We start from the raw sequence: 26,310 nt of genomic DNA, 5'->3' as shown, positions 1-26,310 counted from the left end.
ACATTACTTCTGTATCACTGAAAATTAAAAATTTAAACAAACTTATAAAGACGACTGAGAAAGACTGAACACAAATGCCCCAAAAAGAAAATCATTTTGCAGATTACAAGCTGCAAATAGAGAAATCTGCATCTGAAAACGGTAATCAAGCAGCAGAAAAAGTTTAGAGTGAGTGAGAAACTTGTGACACCGGGAGGATACAACATGCAACTTTCCTGGAAGTCACTGGATGGATGGACAAAGCCTGGACTTCAATGACACCGAAACCAAATAATAACTGAATAATTCTAACTGGAACTGATGCTGAGTCAAATGACAGCTACACAGAAGAGGAAGCGGCGCTCCTTTTACCTCCAGAGGTCGTGGAGTTGCTCAGAAGTGACACCGAGGATGAAGAATTGAATGGATTTAGTGATTTGGAGTGAGATGGAGAATTTGGTGAAATTGTTCTGTTCTGTTGTTTATGTTATAGTTTATCTGAAGAACTGTTCACATGTGACGTTAACAGTCTGTTGTTCTCTCTTCTATTGTTTACTAGAACTTGCCTTTAAAGATGAAATGTCGGTTCTTGGTCTCTGGTTTCCCCCCAAAAAGTCAGGTGCAACTTATATATGTTTTTTTCTTCTTCACTATGCATTTTTTGGCTGGTGCAACTTACACTCCGAAAAATATGGTAGATTTAAGGTCATTTTTTGTATCTTTAGTTATCTTACATGTGTTTATACCTGATTCTATTGCTGTGCTTTCCTATTACAACACTGAAATTTCCTCATTGTGGCACAAATACTGGTTATTTTATCGCTCAAAACATGTTGCACGGCAGTTAAATAGCTCAAAACTTTTCACAAATCTTAGAAACCGCGACCGAGTTTTAAGACGAGGGTAAAGCTGACAACAACTAGCATGCTAACACGCACTTCCACCACACAGCAGACCTCAAAATCTGCTTATACAATATTTCTGCACTGGGGCAAGTCAGATTTTTCCCTCAAATACATGGGAAAAGAATGGGGTAGAGGGACTTTAATTCAAATTACATACATGAACAAGTCCCCCTCCTCCTTCACCGTACTCAACTAGTCTTTCTTTCTCTTTCTTTCTCTCTCTCTCTCTCTTTCTCTGTTGTTTTCCGAGTCATGTACAACCCTGGTGTCATATGACTGCTTCCCCCTCCTCCCTCCTCCCATTTCCCAAGCCCCCCTCCCTCTGTGCACTAGTGATATTAAGCACAATGAGTCTTTAAGCGCCGGATCAGAAGTAGGGGGGAGAGAGAGAGAGGGAGAGAGGGAGAGAAAGAGGGAGGAGGGAGGAGGAGGAGAGAGGGTAATCTGCTCACTGAGGTGTTAAATAGGCACAACAATGCAGGCTGGGGCCGGGACAGAGGCTGTGTAGAAGTGTGACCGTGCTAAAAAGACCTATTTGAAGGAGGAGGGAGCCAAGCTAACAGCTCAGAGGAGATGGACGGGGGGGGCAGAGCTGAAGGAGTGACAGCGACGGCTTAAACGGTCCCCGCGGGCTTCCACAAACCTGCATGGAAACCGGGGCCAGAGCTGACTAAATAGATTCCCGGGTCGACTAAAGACGTGTCCCGCCGCCGGGTCGGTCGACTGAACGGGCAGCGTGGAAAAAGCTCTCAAAATGATTATGTATTTCTGTTTATCTGGCCCAAACTGCGCTCACAAGACCACACCTGCAGGGGGAGTCCATACAAAAACTACTATTTATGCAGGAAAAAGTACTTATGTTCTCCTGTTTAACTACATTTTTATTTATTAGGTACCTTACAACAACATAAACAAGTTAAATACTATTAAAACAGTTAAAGTGAGACAGCATTTTAATTCACTGATTGTATTTAACTCTTTTCTCTTCTGTTTTAATGTTGATTTTATACTGATTATTTGTTTGTATTGTGATTTTAATGGCTTTCTTCTTCTGTAAAGCACTTTGTATAGCACAACTTGTACACAAAGTAATTCAAATACATTTATCTTGCCTACAAGGGAGCAGTATATTTAAATAAACTAATTAAACTTGTAAATCATGATTCTAACCTGCCTCTGAAAAAAAAAAAAAAAATCAGTGTACTAACTCACTAAATAACTTCTCCTTTCTGTTGTTGTCCCATACAAAACAGATTTGTCCACTTATTTAGTCTGTAAGGCCTGTTTAGGAGTCTGCATAAGACAAAAACAAAACTCTCAATGTGGGATGGAAGATAATACACATGGTTCACACTGGGGTGATTTCGGGGGAAAAAAATTGATTTTTCTGCCAAATTTTGAGATTTTTGCAATATTTTGTACAAGCTGTGCTATACAAATACACTTGCCTTGCCTACAAGGGAGCAATGTATTTAAATAAAGACTAATTAAACTTGTAAATCATGATTTTAACCTGCCTTTTTCAAATACGAGCGTACTAACTCACTAAATAACTTCTCCTTTCTGTTGTTGTTTCATATAAATCCTTGTTTTCTTCATATAATTTAAATAAAACAACATTTGTGCACTTATTTAGTCGACTAAAGGCCTGTTTAGGAACAAGCATAAGACAAAAACAAGACTCTTAATGTGAGATGGAAGATAATACACATGGTTTACATTGGGGTGATATCGGGGAAAAAAAAATCAAAATGTGATTTTCCTGTCAAATTTTGAGATTGTGGTCAAATTTGCAATATTTTGTGTACTAGTTGTACTATACAAATACACTTGCCTTGCCTATGAGGAAGCAATACATTTAAATAAAGATTAATTAAACTTGTAAATCATGATTTTAACCTGCCTCTTCCAAATACCTGTGCACTAACTCACTAAATAACTTTTTCTTTCTGTTGTTGTCACATATAAATCCTTGTATTCTAAATCTAAAAACACATTAGTCCACTTATTTAGTCGACTAAAGGCCTGTTTAGGAGCACACACAAGACAAAAACAAGGCTCTCAATGTGGAATAGAAGATAATACACATGGTTTGTATTGTTGCGATTTCGGGAAAAAATAAATCAAAATGTGATTTTCCTGCCAAATTTTGAGATTGTGATCAAATTTGCTAAATTTTACAATATACAAATACACTTGCCTTGCCTATGAGGAAGCATTGTATTTAAATAAAGACTAATTAAACTTGTAAATCACGATTTTAACCTGCCTCTTCCAAATACAAGCGTACCAACTTACTAAATAACTTCTCCTTTCTGTTGTTGTCTAATATAAATCCTTATAATCTAAATATAATTTTTAAAAATTGCATTAATCCACTTACATAGTCGACTAAAGGCCTGTTTAGGAATACATGTAAAACAAAAACAAGGCTCTTTATGTTGGATGGAAGATAATACACATGGTTTACATTGGGGTGATTTGGGGAAAAAAATTATCGAAATGTGATTTTTCTGCAAAATTTTGAGATTGTAATCAGATTTGCAATACTTTGTGTACTAGTTGTACTATACAAATACACTTGTCTTGCCTACGAGGAAGCAATGTATTTAAATAAAGACTAATTAAACTTGTAAATAATGATTTTGAACCTGCCTCTTCCAACTGTGAGCATGCCAACTCACTAAATAACTTCTCCTTTTGTTGTTGTCTCATATAAATCCTTATAATCTAAATATAATAATTTAAAAAAAATGGCATTAATCCACTTATTTAGTCGACTAAAGGCCTGTTTAGGAATACGTGTAAAACAAAAAAAAAAGGCTCTTCATGTGAGATGGAAGATAACACACATGGTTTACATTGGGGTGATTTGGGGGAAATAAAAAATCAAAATGTGATTTTTCTGCCAAATTTTGAGATTGTGATCACATTTGCAATATTTTGTGTACTAGTTGTACTATACAAATACATTTGCCTTGCCTATGAGGAAGCATCGTATTTAAATAAAGACTAATTGAACTTGTAAATCGTGATTTTAACCTGCCTCTTCCAAATACGAGTGTACTAACTCACTAAATAACTTCTCCTTTCTGTGGTTGTCCCATATACCTCCTTGTATTCTAAATTTTTTTTTTTTTAACTGCATTTGTCCACTTATTAAGTTGACTAAAGGCCTGTTTAAGAGCACGCATAAGACAAAAAAAAAAAGGCTGTCAATGTGGGATGGAAGATAATACACATGGTTTACATTAAGGTGATTTCAGGAAAAAATAAAATGAAATGTGTTTTTTCTGCCAAATTTTGAGATTTTTGCAATATTTTGTGTACTAGTTGTACTATACAAATACACGTACCTTGCCTACGAGGAAGCATTGTATTTAAATAAAGACTAATTAAACTTGTAAATCATGATTTTGAACCTGCCTCTTCCAAATACGAGCGTACCAACTCACTAACTTCTCCTTTTTTTGTTGTCGTCTCATATAGATCCTTATAATCTAAATATAATTGCATTAATCCACTTATTTAGTCGATTAAAGGCCTGTTTAGGAGTACGTGTAAGACAAAAACAAGGCTCTCAAAGGGGATGGATCTGCAATATTGTGTACGAGTTGTAAGACTAAAATTGTAAATCATGAGTTTAATCTGCCGTTTTTAAATACCAGCATACTAAATTACTAAATAACTTCTTTCTGCTGAGAAAAAAAAACAAAACTTTTGTCCTCTTATTTAGTCGACTAAAAGCCTGTTCAGGAGAGCACACAAGACAAAAATGAGGCTCTCAATGTGGGATGGAAGATAATACACATGGTTTACATTGGGGTGATTTGGGGGAAAAATAAATGGAAATGTCCTTTTTCTGCCAAATTTTGAGCTTGTGATCAAATCTGCAGTATTGAGACTGATTAAATTTGTAAATCATGAGTTTAATCTGCAAAAACCCGCGCACAAACTCACTAAATAACTTCTCCTTTCCGTTGTTGTCCCAAATAAATCCTTATAATCTAAATATAATAAAAATATACACATGGTTTACATTGGGGTGATTTGGTGGAAACATAAATCGAAATGTGATTTTTCTGCCAAATTTGGAGATTGTGATCAGATTTGTAATATTTGTTTAAAATGTAGGATTCTGATCAAAGTGCAGCTTGTAAACAGCTCCAGGAGGAATAATAAATACAAGAATCCAATGCATTTAGAGCAGAGCATTTTGTAAAGATCTAACCTACAGATACAGCATCATTTTTTAATAAAATACAGGATTTGTTTGTTTTGAATGGTCACAAATTTGCTGTTTTCACCTACCCCCTATCTCCACCCACAGCTTTCAGTAATAACTAGAACTGCCCTGAATGTTTACTGCTGCTCGTAACTTCAAAAAGTACCAAAAATCACTCACTCATGAATCCAAATAAACGCAGAGTTGTTGAAGTGTCTTGCCCAAGGACACAACAATAGGATATACTGGTGAAAGCAGGACTTGAACTACAAACTTTCCAAAAAAAAAAAACCCAAGAAAAACACTACCTCTACCGTCACCCAACGAAGATTTACTTAACAAACCATCACCAAAAACAATATTATGTTTAAAAATTTCAGAGTAACTTGAGAAAAAAAAAAATTACAGATAAGAGGAATAAAATATTGAGCTGTAGTTATCTCTGTATGATAAAATAAAACCTGAAAATCATCGTTCCCATTTGGCGCGACCGTTCTGTGATAAGGCACATATGTATGATTCACAGACGATTACATAACAGTGAATAATTTGCAAGGACGATACTCACTGTGCCGGGCTCTCGGTCTGCGAAATGATGAAAAATCCAGGTTTGAAGACGCACAGAAAGGAAAGGGAGAGAAAAGAAAGAAAGAAATTAAGTATTCAAGTATTCATGTTATTATAAAATATCACGTAAAGATAATCTGAGTTGAGTTTCAGCATTCTTTTCTAACACTACGAGGGATGTAACGATATCCAAATCTCTCGGTACGATATTATCACGATACGCATCTTAAGAGCACGTATAATAGCCCAGAAAATACTCTATATAATTGTAAATAGGACACTTTTTGCGTTTAAAATACCCTGACAAGATTTTGGTGTGAATTATTTCCATCATAATCCCAAGAATTCACGTAAAAAACATATTTCTTCATGTTGTTCGCACTGAAATGCATCATGGGATATGTAGTTTCCGATGCCCACGATATTATTGTGAGACTTCTGATGATATCACGATATTTTGGTTATTGTTACATCCCTAAATACTACAAATTCAAACTCTGCCAACACTAATACATAATGTAACACTGTTAAATGATAGAATATTTAAGGTACACTAAACACTTATCAGTATTTTGTATGTGCTTCATGACATTTCCTTTACTGAGCACAGTTTGTACCTCTTAAGTGCTCCGGTCCTCCAGGATGTGAGTCGGGTCCGCCCAGGTGAGGGGGCTTCTTATCCCCGCTGTCTTTGCCTGTGAGGTGGGGAGGCACCCCTCCGAGGGCCCCGGACAGAGCAAGGAGCCCCGCGGAGCCGCTGAGCTGAGAGGGGTGCAGGCCGGCGGGGTGAGGCGTCAGGGGGACAGGTGCTCCCCCGTGAGTATGAGACAGGTGCTGCTGCTCAGAGAAACACACAGAGAGAGAGAGACAGCAGGAGAGAGGAGATCAGACATTAAATCATACATTCACAGACATTGAACATTGTGCTTTTATGAGGTTGGGTTAAATTGTTTTATGGAAGTCCAACTTCTTTCCTGATAACACGATAACACATTTGGAAGCACAATATATTGCTACAGAGATATGCAGCGATAAACGATTATTGTGAAATATTGTATGTAAAATGTACCCTGGGCTATGAGAGTCTAGATTAAGTTTTCAATCAGAAAAACTTAGAAAGGCTTTAGAAGCAGCAGGATCCAGAGGTTTGTATTGAAGAAAGTTTAAAGATGATCGCGTTGTCTTGTATGTGTATGAGTGTGTGGTTATCCATAATAAACTAAAATTTATTTACATAAAAAAATAACGAACTTCCCCAGTAGTGCAAAGAAACCGATAAAACTGAAACCATAAATATACCATCAAAATATGCTGTTCCAGCTTTCATCGATATAGTTGTAATTATCGCGCCCATTCTTGAACAGCTTATGCACAATACTTTTTTTTGCCCTTATGCTGCTGTTCCTGCTCCTCTTAGTATTATTGGATATGTTAAACATTATTGTTAATATTTAATCTTTTTATCTTCTTTTAAAGCATCATTTGACCTTGAGGAACTTATTTTGTTCTGTTCATGTTTGAGTGACAAATTAATAACCTGAACCTTAAAATGTTGTAAAGCCATAAAATTAATAGAGCCAATTTACGGACCAGACAATATTTCAACATTTGAGATTTTCTGTTTAGATTTACAAGCCCAGGACTGCGTCATTGTCCCATTAACAGAATATACGATCCTGACTGTGCTGAATGCTCTTTGTGTCAGAGGACATAATCTATTTCTGCGGGTGTTTTATTGACAGACATTGTAAAAAATCAGATGCTGTCGTGTTTAAGTTTGACTGACAGTGCTACGTGTTTTAGTTGTTTTCAGTGCGTCGGGCGTGTGCATATTAAAGGAGTGAGTAATCATTTAATTCACTGACAAAATTTCAAAACTTTTCCATGACTTTTTCATGTCCTAAAGTGAATTTTCCATGACTTTACAGCACCTACATGTGTAGAACTGATCAGACTTTTTGGACTAAATATGAAATGTTAACTCTTTCCACTCACCTTATGGTTTGGTATTATAGTTTTTAACATTCAAAATACTGTCAGTGCATTTATTGTCGTCTCTTTTAAACAAAAGACGCAGACATTTGGAAATAATCATAACAGCCTAATGAGAACTTAACAGAACAATGCAGTTGCGTGAAAAGGACTTCCAGGATTTCCATGACCGTGGGAAACCTGAGTAATAGTTAAAAAAAATAAAATAATAAAAAGCACATATATACGTCAACATGCTTGCAGAGTGTTTTGAAGTTGTTTGCAATAGTAGATTATAGAAAATGTGTGTTTAAAGACCAATTAGATGTTTATTTGTGATATCAGGAAATACTAATGGCCCGCTATTATTACGAAGCTTTTACCTCTTGTTTCCGACATGTTTGTTTAGAGTATATTATCATTTATATTTTTATAATTTGTATGTTTCAGACCCACACACACACACACAGACACACACACACTCACACAAAGTTCAAAGTTTTTAATAAAAGTCATAAAACGTCATAATTTTCTCATCGTGCATTCTTACCGACGCCCCCTGGTGGTCACAACAGTTATAAGCCACACAACTCACTTTCTTCAAAACACTCTTACAGTATGTTTTGTAATATTTTTGTTAACCAATAAACATGCAATAAAACTAGAAAGATTTATCTAAAAAATGGTAACTTACACATCCGTCTAGAAGGTGAATTAAAAATCTAGAAGGTGAATTATTAACGGATCAAAACATATTAAACAATAAGAGACTTAAGCACAATGGAGCAGTAGTAGAGCGTGGGGCTTCCTGTCCGTCATGAATAGGTAAATCAATAAGAGGCTGTAATTTCAGAAGAAGTGAAGCTCTGTTCAAGTCGTCCTCAACAGATGGCTCGTTTTTCTGAGCGTTCAACTTTACAACAACTGCCCCTGAACGCACCATCCTGTGTGCCTCCTCTGCAGCCCCTGGGGTCAAACACTGCTAAACAATACTGACAGCTGGGATCACACAGACAAGGATGTGCTGAGGAGGGGAGACAGCGAGGAGGAGGAGGAGGAGGGGGGAAGAGAGGGACAGCGAGAGGGAGGAGGGTCACAGACAGGGTTGCCAGGTTTTAACAAAACAAGTGATCAAGCATTTGGAAAAAAAAGCCCAAAACAAGTGATCAAAGCACCACAAGAGTAAAGCCTAATAATAAGCAACTGGTTAAATGTCGTGTGTTGCTAATGAGGCATGTATATTTAATAGCACATTTAACTTTTTACATTTTTATTTAAATACACAGCAGAACCCATAAATACTATAAAGATAAAAAATACTATAAAGATATAAAACACTCCTTCCCGCCCACACTGTTGGTTTATCAGGGAGCGGACGCTTTACCATCAGTCACCCCTGTTGTCTGTTATTAATGTGCATATCTAGAAAATATTAAGTGGTTAAATAAAAACACCAGGATACGAGTAATTTAAACCAAAAATGACGAGCCTGAAAGCAGCAGTTGCGGAGAGCAGGGAGACAGTTTTTCAAAAGGAAATGAATTGGAGACGGAAATGCTCCCATGCTCATTTCCTGTTTGGAACACGGTGGCTATCAGGTTTGCTCTGTCCATTTACAACAGATCTGGGCATTGTGCAGCTCCCACGCGACATACAGTTCTTTGATTTACTCTGATGGTCTTGTTTAAGATGATTTGGAATTAAAATGGTAAATGGTCACAATTTTATATAACGCTTTTCCACCTTCAAGGCACTCAAAACGCTTTACAACAAAAAAAAAACACTCGCCTATTCACGCACACATTCACACACCAGTGTATACAGACACTGGGAGCAAAGTGGGGTTAAGTGTCTTGCCCAAGGACACAACGACAGCATTCATCTGTGGGAGCTGGAATCTCACCGCCAACCTGTGGGTCAGTGGATCTGATTGCTCAACCAATCATGTTTATGTTGAGAGCGGGATTCAAACCGCCAACAGATCAGTGGACGAAAGCTCCACCAACTGAGCTACTGAGGTAAAATTATAAACAGTGTATCCCCAGGTTTGACTACCCCAGATTTAAGACCTTTTAAAGACCTTTTTAAGACCACTTAAATGAAAATTAAGACCAACATCGCACCCATTATGCGGGCGAAAAACACCAGATCCAATTCTAATAATGACCAACCAACTACGGTACTATATCTAGAATCTAAGAGCCGCAGAAACCAAAGTATTGTTTGCACAAAACCCAAATTAGACGTTCATTCACGTTACGCGATTTCACGTTGTTGTTTTTTCCTACCTCCGTTTAACATTGCACTACAGCCCGGTTGAGTAAACAAAAAATAGGCTAATAAAATTTAAGAGTTTTGTGAAAAAAATAAGACTTGAACATAATTTTTAAGGCCTTAATTTAGGAACATGAAATTTAAGACCTTTTTAAGACTTAAAACCCTGTGGCTACCCTGATAAAATATAAAAATACTTTATAATTTTACCCTCATGCAGGACTAAAGCTGCATTGCTTTTATTTTAGAGGTGTTTTTGATGACATTTTTTGTAAGGCAACCTCACTTTTTCATTGCTTAGTCATAACAAACTCTTACAAGTCTGACCAGCGCATCAAAACAATGATATTTACGGCTTCAGCATCTTGGCCCTCCACAATATTTTCTGTTTCTCATGTGGCCCCATGGAAAAAAATAATGTGCAGCCCCTGATTTACAATCTCTGATCTCCACAAACCAGACCTATAACTTGGAATGATGGTGTCGCCTTCTTGTTTACACTTTTAGAGGCATATGTAACGCCATAGTGTTATAACAACATCTCCACGGAGACACGCAGGTGGTGGAGTTACACTGTGCACCTTTAACAGCTTGTATTTCAGTCATTCCCGGGTTCAGGCAGCCCAAAGTCGCTATTAAGAAGCAGACTTGGCAACTCTGGCCCCAGCTGCTGTTCCACTGTCAGCTCAATGAGGAAGAGAGAGAAGAGGAGAGCGAGGGAGCGAGGGAGGGAGGGAGGGAGTGAGGGGGAGAGCGAGCAGGTCAGAGGAAGGCGGGGGATTGGCTGGCAGCCCTGCTCTCTCTTTCACACCAAATCAGGCGCTCGTCGGACCGTGAAATGTCTTTGTGTTCCAAAACATCATTATTGCCTCCTCAGACAGTAGCCCCGGGAATGGAAGCTCCGTGATTCGCTGCGGGGAGGGGCGAGGCGGAGGAGAGAGGGAGGAGAGGGGGAGAGAGGAGAGAAAAAGAGAGAGAGGAAAGAGGGGGGCAGGAGGCAGCACCACAGGGGGGGAGGAGTGCTGAAGGTCAAACCCACTTTTATCTCACCTAATTGACTAACTCACCCCCCTCCCTCTCGGCTCCTCTCAACCATCTCTCATTCTCTGCGTCCTGCCCACATGAATGAAAGCAAAACAACTAAATAGTCTTTTAACCCAGGGCCCTCACACTCTCGTACACACACACACACAAACGCAGAAACGCACACTCTAACACACCCACAGAGACATGTTGGGTTTCCATGCTACTTGGGGACACTATATTGCCTAAACATTCATTTCCCGGAGACTGATGCTAATCTTAAAAAGGTGCTGTATCTGATTTTCACGCTCTTGAAAACACCAAAAAAACTAAAATAGTTCATTTTAAACATTTCGCATCGGTCCAGAGCTGTTCCTCGTTTACCTTATGCATTCCGAGTAAACTAATTATTCACCGCGATGAGTTTACGTATAAGAGCTTTTCACAACTTTCGGAAAACAGTATGGAGTTTTATCGTCACGGTATGTGAACAACAACTAGCAAACTAACAAATTACACTCGCGTTTTGATTATAGAACAATAAAAATGCATCAAAAATTATATGCCGACAATACCTAGTGGATTTATATCGATCTTAAGCTGCTTACAATATATCTGTACTGAATACGGGTGTTCAAAAATATTGAAATATCGATATATCGCACTGTTTAATTTGATGATGCAATATCGATATATCATGAGCTGCCGTATCGATATATCGCATCCTTTAATTTGATGATACAGTATCGATATCGTGGGCTGCTGTATTGATATATCGGATTGTTTAATTTGATGATACGGTATCAATATCGTGGGCTGCTGTATCGATATATCGGATTGTTTAATTTGATGATACAGTATCCATATTGCCTAGAGCATTTTTAGGTGCATTTTACTAAATTATTTTGTGTAAGAGCTACAGATGCGTTGATATTTCCACTGTTTTTAGTAAAATTGATGATTTTCATATTAACTTTGCAAAAAATTTGTGGACTTAATAAACTTTTAGTGTCACAGCCATGATTTTAGCCTCTGTCTTTCACTGAACCGTATCAAATCGATTTGAAATATATTGTAATGAATTGTACCAAGTTGAAAGTGCACTGTATCGAAAAACATATCGTATCGTGGCCTACGTATCGATGTATGTATCATATAGTGGCCTACGTATCGATGTATGTATCGTATCGTGGCCTACGTATCGATGTATGTATCGTATCGTGGCCTACGTATCGATGTATGTATCATATAGTGGCCTACATATCGAGGTATGCATCGTATCATGGCCTACGTATCAAGGTATTTATCGTATCGTGGCCTACGTATCAAGGTATGTATCGTATCGTGGCCTACGCATCAAGGTATTTATCGTATCGTGGCCTGCGTATCAAGGTATGTATCGTATCGTGGCCTACGTATCGAGGTATTTATCGTATCGTGGCCTACGTATCGAGGTATTTATCGTATCGTGGCCTGCGTATCGAGGTATGTGTCGTATCGTGGCCTACGTATCGAGGTATGTATCGTATCGTGGCCTACGTATCGAGGTATGTATCGTATCGTGGCCTACGTATCGAGGTATGTATCGTATCGTGGCCTACGTATTGAGGTATGTGTCGTATCGTGACCTGCGTATCGAGGTATGTGTCGTATCGTGGCCTACGTATCGAGGTATGTGTCGTATCGTGGCCTACGTATCGAGGTATGTATCGTATCGTGGCCTACGTATCGAGGTATGTATCGTATCGTGGCCTACGTATCGAGGTATTTATCGTATCGTGGCCTACGTATCGAGGTATGTATCGTATCGTGGCCTATGTATCGAGGTATGTATCGTATCGTGGCCTACGTATCGAGGTATGTATCGTATCGTGGCCTACGTATCGAGGTATGCATCGTATCAGCAACTTCTTAATAATATTCAGCCTGAGTACTAAAACAGAAAAAATTTTGCTAAAAAACTAAAACAAAAACTTGCCGAGAATTAACCTAAACCACAACCTTAACCTGTTTTAACCCTTATCTGTTCTTCAAACCATGTTGTTGATCTAATAATAAACGCGTTACGTCACGGGGGGAGCTGATGTTTGCCTCCGTGCGAGCGTCGATAAAGATTCTAGTCCGCGCAATGTCACAATGACCCGTCCGCACACACAGACGCGCACACGGCGGCCGGTTTGCCAAACAATCAAAGACAACACACCCACATGTCACAGTTGATCAGTCGGACATGCTCACAGTGCGGGCACAGAACCAGGGCACAGGGTGACTCAAGCATGGCACTGCTGCTGTTGTTTAGAGCGAATCAGAGACGCTCGGATACACACACGAACAAACAGACACGCACGCACACGCACAGGCACACACATACGCACACAACACACTACGTTAGGGAGGAAGAGTTTGAAAAATAATCTAAGTATTGCAATTACGCTGCCTTCGTGTGGTGTGGGAAAGACGAGCCTTTCCAAGTGGAAGTGGAAATTACGAGTGTGATGTGTTCAAGTGCTTTTGTTGTGAAGTGAAAAGTGAATAGTGGGAAACTCTGACCTGTTACTTGGGTAAAACTGCTTTAATATTTTGCTTTTTAAATATTTTGATTACTATTTTTTATTTTAATAATAAGTGTAAATGGCAAAGTTATTAAAATGATGTACACCACAGCATTATGTAGGTTACAAACTCACCAACTAACAGCAGCAGAGAATGTTTAACATTCTTAAACTTAACTCTAACCTTAAAGCTTAAGGTTAGAGTTAGAGAGTTAGATAATTAGAGAGTTCGATAGAGAGTTAGACAGTTAGAGTTAAATAATTAGAGAGTTAGTTAGAGAGATACAGAGAGTTAGAGAGATAATTAGTTAGAGTTAGGGAGTTAGAGAGTTGGAGAGTTAGTTATAATTAGAGAGTTAGATAGAGATTTAGATAGAGAGTTAGATAGTTAGAGTCAGTTTGTTCATTAAGAGTTAGATAATTAGAGAGTTAGAGAGAGAGTTAGTTCGAGAGTTAGTTCGAGAGTTAGAGAGTTAGAGAGCCAGAGTTAGAGAGTTAGTTTGAAAGTTAGAGGGTTACTTAGAGAGTTAGATAATTAGAGTTAGAGAGTTAAAGTTAGACAGAGAGTTAGTTCAAACGTTAAAGAGCTAAAGAGTGTTAGAGAGTTAGATGGAGAGAGAGACAGTTAGAGAGTTAGTTCAAACGTTAGAGTTAGAGAGTTAGAGTTAGTTACAGAGAGTTAGATAATTAGTTAAAATGTTAGAGTTAGAGAGTTAGTGAGTTAGACAGTTAGTTGTTTAGTTATTTAGTGCTCACCATTTACAATACTTTCTCTGCTCTCCGCCATGTCAAAGGTCAAAGTTTATCTCATCTCGGCAGCTCGTGTATCGTAAAAATCTTCCTGTTTTCCAGTCGTGACTACAACGTGAGCGGGTGTTCGTGTGCAATTCTGATGTCGGTTTGTGGTATTTACGATAATTACCACAGGACGTGAAGGCACCAACAGATTTGAGATTATTAAACAACACGATATATCGATATTTCAGTATTTTTGCACACCCCTACCCACCACTACTTTTTTTTTGCTGAAAATCAAAAACACAAACAGGACTGTGAACGCTCGTATCGATCACAGGCTCCTCCACTTTCAGTTTTTTCCTTGCGACAGCGTTGGTGGCTGATGTGCGCGTTGTGTCACCATGGTAACTCCTGAACGTTCCCCCATTAGAGACACATGTAGAACACCCCAGCGTGATATCACAGCAAAATATCAATTACAACATAAACTGCAAAAACTCATCGCAATCCTTGTCAGAATAAACAGACATTTTCCCCCAATGATTCAGCGCTACACAACACAACACACACAGACACACACACACCCACACACTGACACACAAACAGCAGATGCAAAACGCGGCCTGGACTCCTGCTGGGCTTAAATGGAGGGGAAGTATTGGTGCACGAAAAGGGGAGCCTGGTTTGTCATGGGAGGTTAGTGCGAGCTGGTGATGTGTGCGCTATGCTTCATTACATTCATTTAACTCACAAACGGGGTGAATGACAGACTGGCGTGGGAGACAGAGGGGGAGAGGGGAGGGCAAAGCTTTGACCCACCCTCCTCCCGGTCCCTTTTACAAACACTGGAATCCTGCAATTAAAACGCACACACAACTGCCAAACCAAGAGCTGCCCCCAACCTAGACCTCCCTGTCCCGCCAACTAACAAGCCACAAGACTCCACAGTCTGCACCGGGGCAGGACTCATTTAGATCAGATACACGGGGGAAAATCACGTACATTAAACAAATTGGCAACACTTAATAAGGCAGAATAATAAGGCATACCTACATTTGGAAATATTTATTAACAGTTAACTAATAATTTACTAAAAATGTCCCAAGTGTTTCAGAAGCAATTTACAAACATCAACAGTGTCTTTACTAACTAATAAACTGTCATAAATTTTTAATTAAGAACATCTATAAACAGTTTACAAATGTTTATGAATCATTAACCTCTAATGATTAATTGACATACTTGTATTCTTTAGTAAATGATTAGTTAATGGTTAATAAACATTTACGAATGATTTGCAGGTATGCTTTATTATAAAGTGTTACCAACAACTTGAATTCAGAACATTACTTAAGGACTATAATTTGGTAATTTGCTCTTGATAAAAAGTGTTTATAAACTGATCACTGTGAATAGTTAGAATGTTCAGAATACATAAGCATAACTTTGCATAACTTTGGACCAATGCAAACTGTTTAATATGAACTATGACTTCAAAAAAGCATTTTAGATCTTTCTTAATAAAAACCAACAGTCGTGACAAGTCGAGAGGTGGAAGTGATGAAAAAGATGAACATATTAGGAGAAAGGTCAGAGTTGGCAAAGCATGAAGCATGAGACAAAGTATGTCTAATCTAAACAGCACTGGACGAACCAAAGGAAAGAGTGTCCTTATTTACAAGCTTACGTTGTCGGCCATCTTAAAAAAACATGAATATTATGGCATTCTAAATGTTTCCAAAGCCACTGCTTCTGTAAAGGCCATTGAATACTCCATTTTATCTAATTTGACCAAAATGTTATTAATGGTGCACTATAACTGTTCAGGTGAGGTGCTACAGTGGAGATATTTTTTGTTCCAAAGTATGGCATTAAACTTTTACAACATTAAGTTGATTGAATTTATGTTTGCTTCTCAAAAACACCTTGATAAATGTGCTTTCTTAAGATTGTCCCAAGGCAATGGGGAGTGGTTGGCTGCTGTTGAGGCTCTGGCTCTGAGCAGTTTGTTTTTTTTAGCTCAGTTTTTAAAATCGTCTCATGGCATTTTAACCAACTAAAAAGTGCAGCCTGTGCAGACGATCACGGAGATGGTGGACCTTTGAGATGCTACAGACTTTACACACACATGTGGCAACAAATACGTCAGAAGACCTTCCAGAGGAAATACTGTACTTAGAGCGAATCACCTATTTCATCAACAACCAAAACACCAGAACAGAGTAAGTGCGAGGAATTCAGCTGGGGCCCCCTGGACTCTGCTGTGATGCTGCAGGACACAGAGGAGAGACACTTTTGGCTCTTTCCCTCCTCAAACTGCCCTGACACAGATCTGCAGACCCTCCCTGACCAGTCCTCCTGTTAAATTGCATCTGAGACCTTTGACTAAGACACAAAGGCGACTGAGACGTGCAGTGTGATGGTTGCTGCAGCAAAACTTGAATTTCCCTCGAGATAATCAAGTATCTCTCTCTCTCTCGTCTTACAGCATGTGTACACTTTTCTACAGTCCCCATTCAGATAGATAAATTTAATGCCGTACTGTTGAAAATTTCAGGCAAAGCAATAAAATATCTACAGAGAAAAGAAGGTGGCCGACACTTGAAAAGTTACACAGTGGTAGACATGTTAGTATTATTACATATTGCTTTGTCACAATCTTGGCACAAGCTTAAATAGACCAATTATAGGCTCTGATCACCCGTTTAATTACTGCTCATTTAAAAACTCCCTTTATTGTTACTCGTTTCATATGCTAACTAATGAAAGTCTGGACACGAACATTCTTGGCAAACGATTTACAAAGATTACCAAAAGGAAAAACAACATCTTAAGAACCAAGGCGTCAGCTGATACGTGAACAAGTTTGCCTACATTTCTGTTCAATTATGGTTTAATAAGTAGTTGTAGCGTAAAGGGTTCAACAGGCCTCAATTAGCTTTGGTAAGAATACTCATTACATATTTATTCACAGTTATATATATTCACAGGGTGTTATATTATGCAACTGTTTTGAATCTAGCTTCATCCATACGCCCAACGTATGTGCATAGGTTTAATAAAGAAGTCTTAAAGAGCCACACTACAGGAGAATTTGCGAGATTTTGGCTGCGATTTGCTTCTCCCCGAGTTCAGGGAGGCGTGACCCGACTTTGTGTCTTCATCTGTGATTTTGAAGCCGCTGCGAGCTTCATGTTTGTGGTGTCAGTGTGACTCTAAGCTGCTCTGCCAGATCGTAACCACCAAACATCAGCAACTCTACGGGATACCACGAAAATAATGAGAATTTATTACTCACCTCTTGTAAAGTGGTAAATTTAAAGTGCAGCATCTCATCCACATTATCCATAGAAATTATCCTCTGCAAATAATGACATCCAGTCCAAAAAACCCGAGCTATTAATCCAGTTTGAGATGTTCTTTGAAAGTAAAAAGGTCTGTTTACGTCCACACAGCACACGGCTCAGGGTGAAGCTGCAGATTAGCGATCGTAACTCTAATTCCTGTGGACTTTATCACCAATCTTTTATGCATTAAAAATCACATATCTTAAATTTTGCACCTCATTTCACAAATAATAACACAGTTTTGATTTGTATCTAAACTAGAAGTGCAGTACTCTGATCTTTTGAACACTTAAAAGTCTCAAATAGATTGGTTTTACTGTAGATTGCACGCACAACTTTATATCCTGTGATCCACAGATGGATCCCGCTGCAGTCTTTGCGATCGGAGATTTTAAGTCTCATAAGATTGTCTTCGTGTCTGTGGTGTGCGCTTTTTGTCGCACGTTTAAAAATCGTTTAAGACCAAACAAATCCTGTAGTGTGTGGCGGACTTATTACAGTAAGATAAATACTCACTGTTGGGGGGAGGCCAGGCAGTCCTCGTACGCCGATCACAGCGTTCAACTCGGCCATGGTCACCTGTTTGGCCCTCTCCACAGCCTGGACCACCTGCTGCTGGTGCTGGAGGAGACACACACAAGGTTAAGTTCACAGAATACTTGAAATTACAGGTCACTGCAATTTTTGACCACAATAACACTGAAACACTGTATAAACACACACAATGTTACATTTAACAGAGAGTGTTTTTAGTTTAGTTTAGTATTTTTTGGACTATAAATTGAACTTTTTTTTTCATGGTTTGGCTGTTTCCTGCGACTTATGCTCCGGTGTGACTTATATATTAAAATTTTCACACTGAAGCCGCGAGAGGCTCTAGGCTTGTGTGTCAGTATCTGCTGCTCCTATTACTCCTGTACCACTGTCACTTCACTCTACTGCGCATGTCTCCTGCAGAAAAAGCCTCTGTCCTGCTGTAAGTAGTGAAATCTGCAGCTGAAAACGGTAATCAAGCAGCAGAAAGAAAGTTTGGAGGGAGAAAGAAACTTGTGACACTGGGAGGGTGCGCCATGCAACTTTCCTGGAAGTCACTGCATGGATCGACAAAGCCTGGACTTCACTGACAACCAAAACCATCCTGTCGGGATTCAGAAAGGCTGGAATAATTCTAACTGGAACTGATGCTGAGTCTGACCACAGTTCTTCTTCATTACGCATTTTTGGGCTGGTGTGACTTACTGTGGAGCGACTTATAGTCCGAAAAATACAGTAGTTATAATCGTTTGATTGCACTTTGGACATGACATGAGGGAGGGGCTACAGTGTTTTCACATTCAAATTGGACTTGACGCCTGAACTCAGTGGATAGACGACGAGCGGAGTTTGGAGGTATAAAGAATGACGAGTACGAACATTTCAAACTCCACCCCCGGCAGTTTTCAGACAGATTAAATAAAAAATGATGACTAAATATTATAGTTCAACCACAAACGATGATCAGTCAAACCGACAGCAGCAGCGCGCTTAATGCTAAATGTGTGGCACTTACCTCCTGTGATAGGAAGGGAATGACTTGTGCACAGATGGTGTTGAGTCTCTTGGCGATCTCAGTCTGATGGAGAAAATAACAGAGAGAGAGAGAGAGAGAGAGAAAGAGAGAGGTAGAGGGAGAGGGCGAGGGAAAGGGCAAGAGGGAGAAAGCGAGGGCAAGAGAGAGGGAGTGAGGGATGGGGGAGGGAGAAAGAGAGGAAGAGAGTTAATGGTTAATCACATAATTATATTCATTATGAAAAGACAGCTGTTGCAAAACATCAAGAGCCTTGTGTTTTCATGGAAATACACAAGTTAGAGTATTGCTTTTTTAGAGTGCATCCGGATTATAGATAATAAACGAGTAGAGACTTGGACTTTGTTTAATTCTGTTCTCGACCTTGTTTAGTCCCTGACTGGTTCAGGTTTAGTTCTGGGTTTAGTTACAGAGTCAGAATAGTCAAAAGTCCCAATTTTATGTCCCGATGTTTGTGCAAAGCCATAGAATCATGTAGTTATTGTGAAAACTGCACTTCTGTATGACTCTACATTTCCATCTGGGGACAAGTAGATGGAAATCCTCCTCCAGGCCAAATAAAGAGTGAGGTTTGTGGAGACGCAAGCCGCTCATAAGGACGCAGTACGTTTTTCAGTGCAATAAAAACATCGTAAATGAAAATCTTTCTTCACCTTTAGTCTATTTATGGGGAGCGAAGTAGACCTAATTTTAGCACATTTGTTCTAATCTGGATTTTTTTCTTAATTTTTGCAATTAAAACTCCCAATTTTACCCCCTAATGAGGTGTTATATATCCTTTTTTTTCAGTACAACCTGTTATTTCACACTCTGCATGCTGTAGTTGTGTCATATGGCTGTAATAAAAGCTATAGGACCAGAAGTAAAAAAAAAAAAAAAAAATCACACCCTTTCATACAAAACACACAGCAAACCTTTATAAATGGCTTTTTGGACATAAAAAACACTTAATTTAGCGCCTTAGCAACAAAACATAATATATCAAAAAAATATATAAAAAAAATATCAAGTTTGTAAGTAAACTAAAAATATCCTTATTGACCTCAAAGCTAAAAAAATAAGTGCAATCGGCCCTTTACTTCGCTGGCCAGTACAGGGCACAGAGCCACATCACTTCCTGCATTTCCATGGTGTTTATTACATTTAGATTTGTACATTTTGAGTGAAATAAACCTTTCAACTAAAATTTGCAAGAAATGCATAAGGCCAAGATACTTAATATTACCATTTATTTGAGAAATAACTGTACTTAGAGTGGCTTTTTCAATTATTGTGAACACAGACGCTCAGAGCAGTCGACCAGTTTGACTCACTACACTCTTTGGCAAAGTTTGGGCCGAGCAAAATGGATGGAGCGCATGAGTTCTTCAGAAAACAAAGTTCTTATTGGACACTCGTTTTCCCTACGTCATCATGCAGCGTGTGACGTAGGATAATGCCAGAGATTTGGTCGGAAAGCCACAAGTCTCTAGCCAGGCCGCTCAATTTCATTTCTCTCCTGTGACTAGGTCAGGAATCGGAATACACTAGACGGTTTGTAAGAACCCCGGAAGTTGTAGACCGCGCACCGGCCAATCAGAAGAGCTGTGAAGCCATGACGTCAAACTCAATCGTTTGTCTGGGTCCCTTTTGTGGAACAGCACAACAGTAAACAAAGCGGTCGAGATGGAGGTAGACAAAGACAGACATTCTGTGTTGGCAACGATTCCCGAGATCGAGGATTTAAAGCTTGAATAAAGAGACTGTTTGGTGAATATTATTAAGGGGAAAGACGTTATTTCCGTTCTTCCTATGGGATTTGGTGCATTACATAAGTTACGACCAAATAACAGCGATTGGTTAAATAAAAAAATACCCGCCTACCGTCAAGTGAACGAATCCTAATGCTGCGAGGTCAGACGGTTTCCACAAAGTGAAACCGTCTCAAGTCTCAGCCTTTCCAGGAAAAAAGTTTATATCTTTTATGATTGGAAAATTATGTCCAGTTATATAAAACATATTCCCAGGTATTGTACATGTTACCGTCGGTCTGGAAGGGTTTTAACTCAAAACATGCTCTACAGGCCAACTCCTGCTGATGTAGTCCTGACCTAGACTAGACGAGTCCCGGGGCGTGCACAGCTCCTGACAGGATCCAGAGGACAGGGCTTGCCTTACAATGAAGACAATTAAGTATGTGCCTTGCGAACAGCCTTACACTTCTCCTTGTAACTTTTCCATGACCTTGGAAGAGCCCCCCCCCCATCACTCTAATGGGCTTTAATTGAGGACGTGTCATTCCCAGAGCCACTTGGTTCAACAATAACAAAATCATTTGTAATTATAACAGCTCTGGTTTCTGCCGTGCCTGTTGTGTTACCTCTCTCCCCTCACACTTCTTTATTCTTGTTCCTCTTCCCATCAGCACTTCAGTGTAATCTCATCACCGCCAGCTCCACCCCCCCCCCCCCCCCATCCCCGTATCCATGGCAACACATCCGCCGGCCCCCCAGCTCCCGGAGGTGGGTACGAGTGGTTGAAACCCGATACCCCCACAGTGGCACCAAATCAGATAAGGCCGCTCATATTACATATCACACAATTAAAATGGATACGCAGACTGCCCCGCCAAGGAGGCAACCGGAGGAGCCATGAAACGCAGTATTTGCCCATTAGACATTATTCTATTATGGAGGATTTGAAATGCATTGTTAATCTTACACATTTTTCATAAAGGATGTCAAATAAGCACTGCAAAAGTATTGTCATCTCACAGCTAATACGGTGCTCAACAATATTCCAAGTATTCCAAATATTACTTTTTTTTACTCTTTTTTTCACCATTTGAGGCAACAAATTACATTTTTTGTCCTTTAGTATTTATTATGAGTATGTTATTTCGGGTTTCATGTATATTTCAGGTTATTATTCCTGTTATAATATGACATATGTGTTTGATGCCATTATTAGAGAGTCATATGATCTTGTATCTCGTGCGTTTTTTTATTATTTTAATTTTCAATATTTCTGTTATTATCTGTTATTTTTCTGTGTTGTGTCAAGTAGGGATGGTCCAATATGGATTTTTTTTTTTTTAAGACGATACCTATATCTGATATTTGACCTGCAAGTGGGGCCGATAACCAAAATTTAGCCCACAAATTTATCAATGATTCATTTTCTTCATATTCTATCATTATTTTTAAGAAAAATATTTTATTGTGTATATTTATCTTCGTTTCAAGGCATATGGAATTAAAAAGTATACTGTAAAATACCATATAATAGCCGGGGCGTTTATTTGTTTCAATCACTTAACAGACCAGGCTTTTATTTGAGACCAGGCAGCAATTTGGGGCATGCGATTAATTCAGTCAAGGTGTGCAAAAATATCAAAATATCGACATATCGTATTGTTTAATGTAATGATACAGTATCGATATATCGCCAAGAGTATATTTTGGTGTATTTTACTAAATTATTTTGTTACAGCGCTACAGTTTTGTTGCTTGTTTAGTGGAAGAAACCTTTATGCGACACATTTGACATTTTCACTGTTTTGATGATTAAAATATTTGTGTTTCATATGAACTTTGCACAAGAAGTGGTTTAGTATCACAACCATGATTTAGTCATTATTTTTTTATTGAACAGTATTGAATCGATTTGAAATATATCATATCGAATCAAAAGTGCACTGTATCGAGGAATGTATATCATATCGGCAACTTATTAATGATACCTAGCCCTAGTACTCAAATTCTTCTAACCAGTATGACAATAATTTACAGTTTTTACGCTATACTTTGAATTGCCAAACTGAAGTAATATCACCAAAACTCCTAAAAATGCTTCAATTTCCTGTCTCGCTATGTTGTGCCATCTTTCTTTTTTTATGTCACTTTGAAATACGTATTTCACAGCAACGTCATCTGTTCCTCTAGCCTGATTCATTAGACGGTTTCACTTCGTACAAACCGTCTGACCTCACAGCGTCGGAATTCGTTCGCTCGACGGTAGGCGGGTACTTTTCCATTTAACCAATCGCTGCTATTTGGTCATGACATATGTAATGCACCACTAACGGGGCTAACTGGTATATTAAACTTTTCTCAAATCCCGTAGGAAGAAGGGCAATAATGTCTTTCCCCTTGATAAAATTCACCAAACATTCTCTCTGTTCCGGCTTTAAATTCGTTGACAACACTGAATATATTACTCTTCGCTGATTGGCTGGTGCACAAACTCACACTTCCGGGGTTTTTGCGAACCGTCTACTGTATTCCGATTCCTGACCTAGTCGCTGGAAAGAAATGAAATTGAGCGGAGGCACTAGGTGGTGCCAGCCTGACTACTGTTAATATACTTTTTCGGTGAAGGTGATGAGGCTGATCGGACATATCGCAGAGAATAAAGCCTATCCATTCCAAGTCACAACAATTTCGTAAAGGCAGGAGTGAACTGATGTTAAATTGCTGCTATGTTGGCTGTAAACATCACACTCTTTATGGTGTTGCTGCACTAATCATGATATCTTGGTTAAATAAAACAGAGAAATCGAGAAATGGGAGTTTGAGAAGCTCCTCGGCAGCAGCTGGGGGCGTCCGCATTGGTGACTTTCTTTACACACTCGGTGCTTATTTAAAACCGACGGTTATTTAACAAAACATACACCTGCACCCGGCATTTAAAGGAGACTCAGCGGTTATTATTTGGTATTTTACAGTATTTTTTTTCTTGTCTGAACTTTTGAACCCTGGTTTACACAGATTGATGTTAATATGGTAAGAAAAGTCCAAGTGAAACTATCAAAAACACGCTGTTACTTATTGAAAATCTTAATATTGCATGTGTTCATTATTTGTTCTAGTTCTTTTATACGTGCCATTTCTTCTTTCTTTCATCCGTAACCTTGAGCGTGTTACTTTAAACTGCACTAAACCCATTAGGAGACGTGACACGCGGCCTGTCTGCGGGCTATCAATAGAGCGGTTAGCGCAGTTCCTTTATCGCTGCGGCGTATGGCTGATTTCTCAACATGGCCTCACTGTAAGGACACCTGATAGTATTCTGTCTTTAGACCTTCACAATGCCAGGGTTCATCCAATTATGTCGTTTAAAGAGCTAATTAAAGCAGCGCTGTGACTAAATACGGCCAGCACCAAACAAACAGCTTTACCCTGAATACCACTTGGACCCGAGCCAGCGCCATAAGAGGCTATGCTAATGCGCCCACTCTGAAGCCAAGGAATAACTCAGTAACCCAGATAATGACTGCTATGACTCCTCTATTACTCCCTCATTTAACATCGCAAACAACATCTGTATTTACATTTTTACCGCAGCATTAAAGAGCCCACATTATGCCGCTTCTGATCGATGTTATAATGTCGTTTCCTCATCACAAACAGACCCGGAGTTGCGTTTTCTTTTTCATGTTTAATGCATAAATTCTGCATATTTAGGCTGAGCTCTTCTCTCAAACTCAAAACACTCAATACAGAAAGTGCTCCACTGTGTTTTTAAACTCTGGGAGAAAGCATTTTGAGCTTTGGAGATGCAGAAAAACTGATGCCACGTTCAGACTGCAGGGATTAATGCTCAGTTTTTTTGTGAAATCTGATTTTTTTTGCGAGGTCGTTCACATTTTCAATTAAATTCGACTTGTGTGTGATCTCCAGTGTGAACTTTAAACGCCCCAAAAGTGTCTCGCATGAGTATTGGAGGACACGACGACGTCACACGCAGCAAGAGCACTCAGTGTTTACGGAAGTCGCCGAACCTGGAGATTTTAAAGTTGCTGTAGTACCGGAGCCAGAACATGCACAGCTTATTTGTTTTAAGGAGATTGAGAAGGATGAGGTTTTTTTTAAGTTTCTGCCTACCTCATTTTCATTCATTCATTCATTCATTTTATTTGTTTGCTTTTATTTGTTTGAGCCAAGTACAACAAATTTCTAAAACAGTAACAAAAACACGGATATGTACATGAACATATTTGGGACCTGGTGCTCAAAAGGAGTAGGATGAAGTAAAAAAAAAAAAAACTTGGTGTCCTACCCCAATTGTTTTACATAATCACGTGGTTCACACTTTTTTTTTTTTTTTTTTGTCTCAGCACAGAATAGTGACATTTGCTGCTTGTTGATGACGTGTAGGTTTCATTCCGCACTCTTCTCTCCAATTTATGTCTCTCTTTTTTAATTTTAATCTTCATGATTATTTATGTTTTGATTTGTTTTTCTCATGATTTTAATGTATTTCTTATCTGTAAAGCACTTTGAATTACTTTGTGTACGAATTGTGCTATACAAATAAACTTGCCTTGCCTTGCCTAGGTGGGATGAATATGACCTGACCGTTCAGACTGAAGTCGCTGAGATAACAACAGGCGATGTGAGGTCAGAGATACTAGGAATTTTTTTTTTTCAGGCTGAGTTCTTCTCTCAAACTGATAACACTCTGTTCCACCTTCGGATAATTTCAGCCCTGGAATTCACTCAGGGTTTGCAAAAAAAAAAAAAAAAAAAAATTGATATATCGTACCTTTAATGTGATGATACAGTATCGATATCATGGGCTGCTGTATCGATATATCGCCAAGAGTATTTTTTGATATATTTTACTAAATTGTTTTTTTACAGCGCTACAGTTTTGTTGCTTGTTCAGAGAAAGGAAATTTGTTTACTCAACACATTTGACATTTTCACTGTTTTGATGATTAAAATGGGTGTGTTTTATATGAACTTTTCACAACAAGTGGTTTAACAAAGACTTTTAGTATCACAGCCATGATTTTACATCGTATCGAATCAAAAGTGCACTGTATCGAGATATGTATCGTAGTCTATGTATCGAGTTAGGGGTGTAAGGATATCCAAGTCTCATGATACAATTTCGTCATAGGGATTTCACAGCAACGTCATCAGTCAAAAGAGCACGTATCCAAGTGGCCTTTGAAAAAAATCTGATCTGTCTCGTTCAGGCTGTCATTAAAAGATCAGACACAGGTCACATAAGGGCAAAAATATCGGATTTGGGTCACTTCAGGCTGCAGTGTGAACGTAGCTTAATAATAAAGAGTTACTCAAACGTGTCTGAATGAAACTAAACAACTCCAACTCTGTTTTTGATTAGGTAACAACATTATAACACGGACTTAAAGAGCACAAGAATTATATTT

The 26,310-nt window shown here is 38.8% G+C and overlaps 1 protein-coding gene across 2 annotated transcripts in view; it reads right to left on the bottom strand.

The window, feature by feature from the left end:
• Positions 1-26,310, bottom strand: part of LOC110156389 (transducin-like enhancer protein 1) — a 92,892-nt gene that overhangs the window by 27,783 nt on the left and 38,799 nt on the right. The window contains exons 5-8 of one of the 2 annotated variants that reach the window (XM_055161207.1): positions 19,131-19,193; positions 18,098-18,202; positions 6,294-6,513; positions 5,678-5,694 (exon numbers count right to left, since the gene is read on the bottom strand). In XM_055161207.1, the coding sequence (XP_055017182.1) occupies positions 5,678-5,694; positions 6,294-6,513; positions 18,098-18,202; positions 19,131-19,193 (405 nt within the window). The remainder of the gene's footprint in view (positions 1-5,677; positions 5,695-6,293; positions 6,514-18,097; positions 18,203-19,130; positions 19,194-26,310) is intronic. The other variant, XM_055161208.1, reaches the window with a different exon arrangement.

The sequence above is a fragment of the Boleophthalmus pectinirostris genome, unplaced genomic scaffold, assembly GCF_026225935.1.
Source record: "Boleophthalmus pectinirostris isolate CB_2022bp ecotype Guang Dong unplaced genomic scaffold, ASM2622593v1 HiC_scaffold_4, whole genome shotgun sequence".
Taxonomy (NCBI): domain Eukaryota; kingdom Metazoa; phylum Chordata; class Actinopteri; order Gobiiformes; family Gobiidae; genus Boleophthalmus; species Boleophthalmus pectinirostris.
Note: the sequence above shows the minus strand (reverse complement) of the source record. Positions and strands in the feature narration are given on the sequence as shown.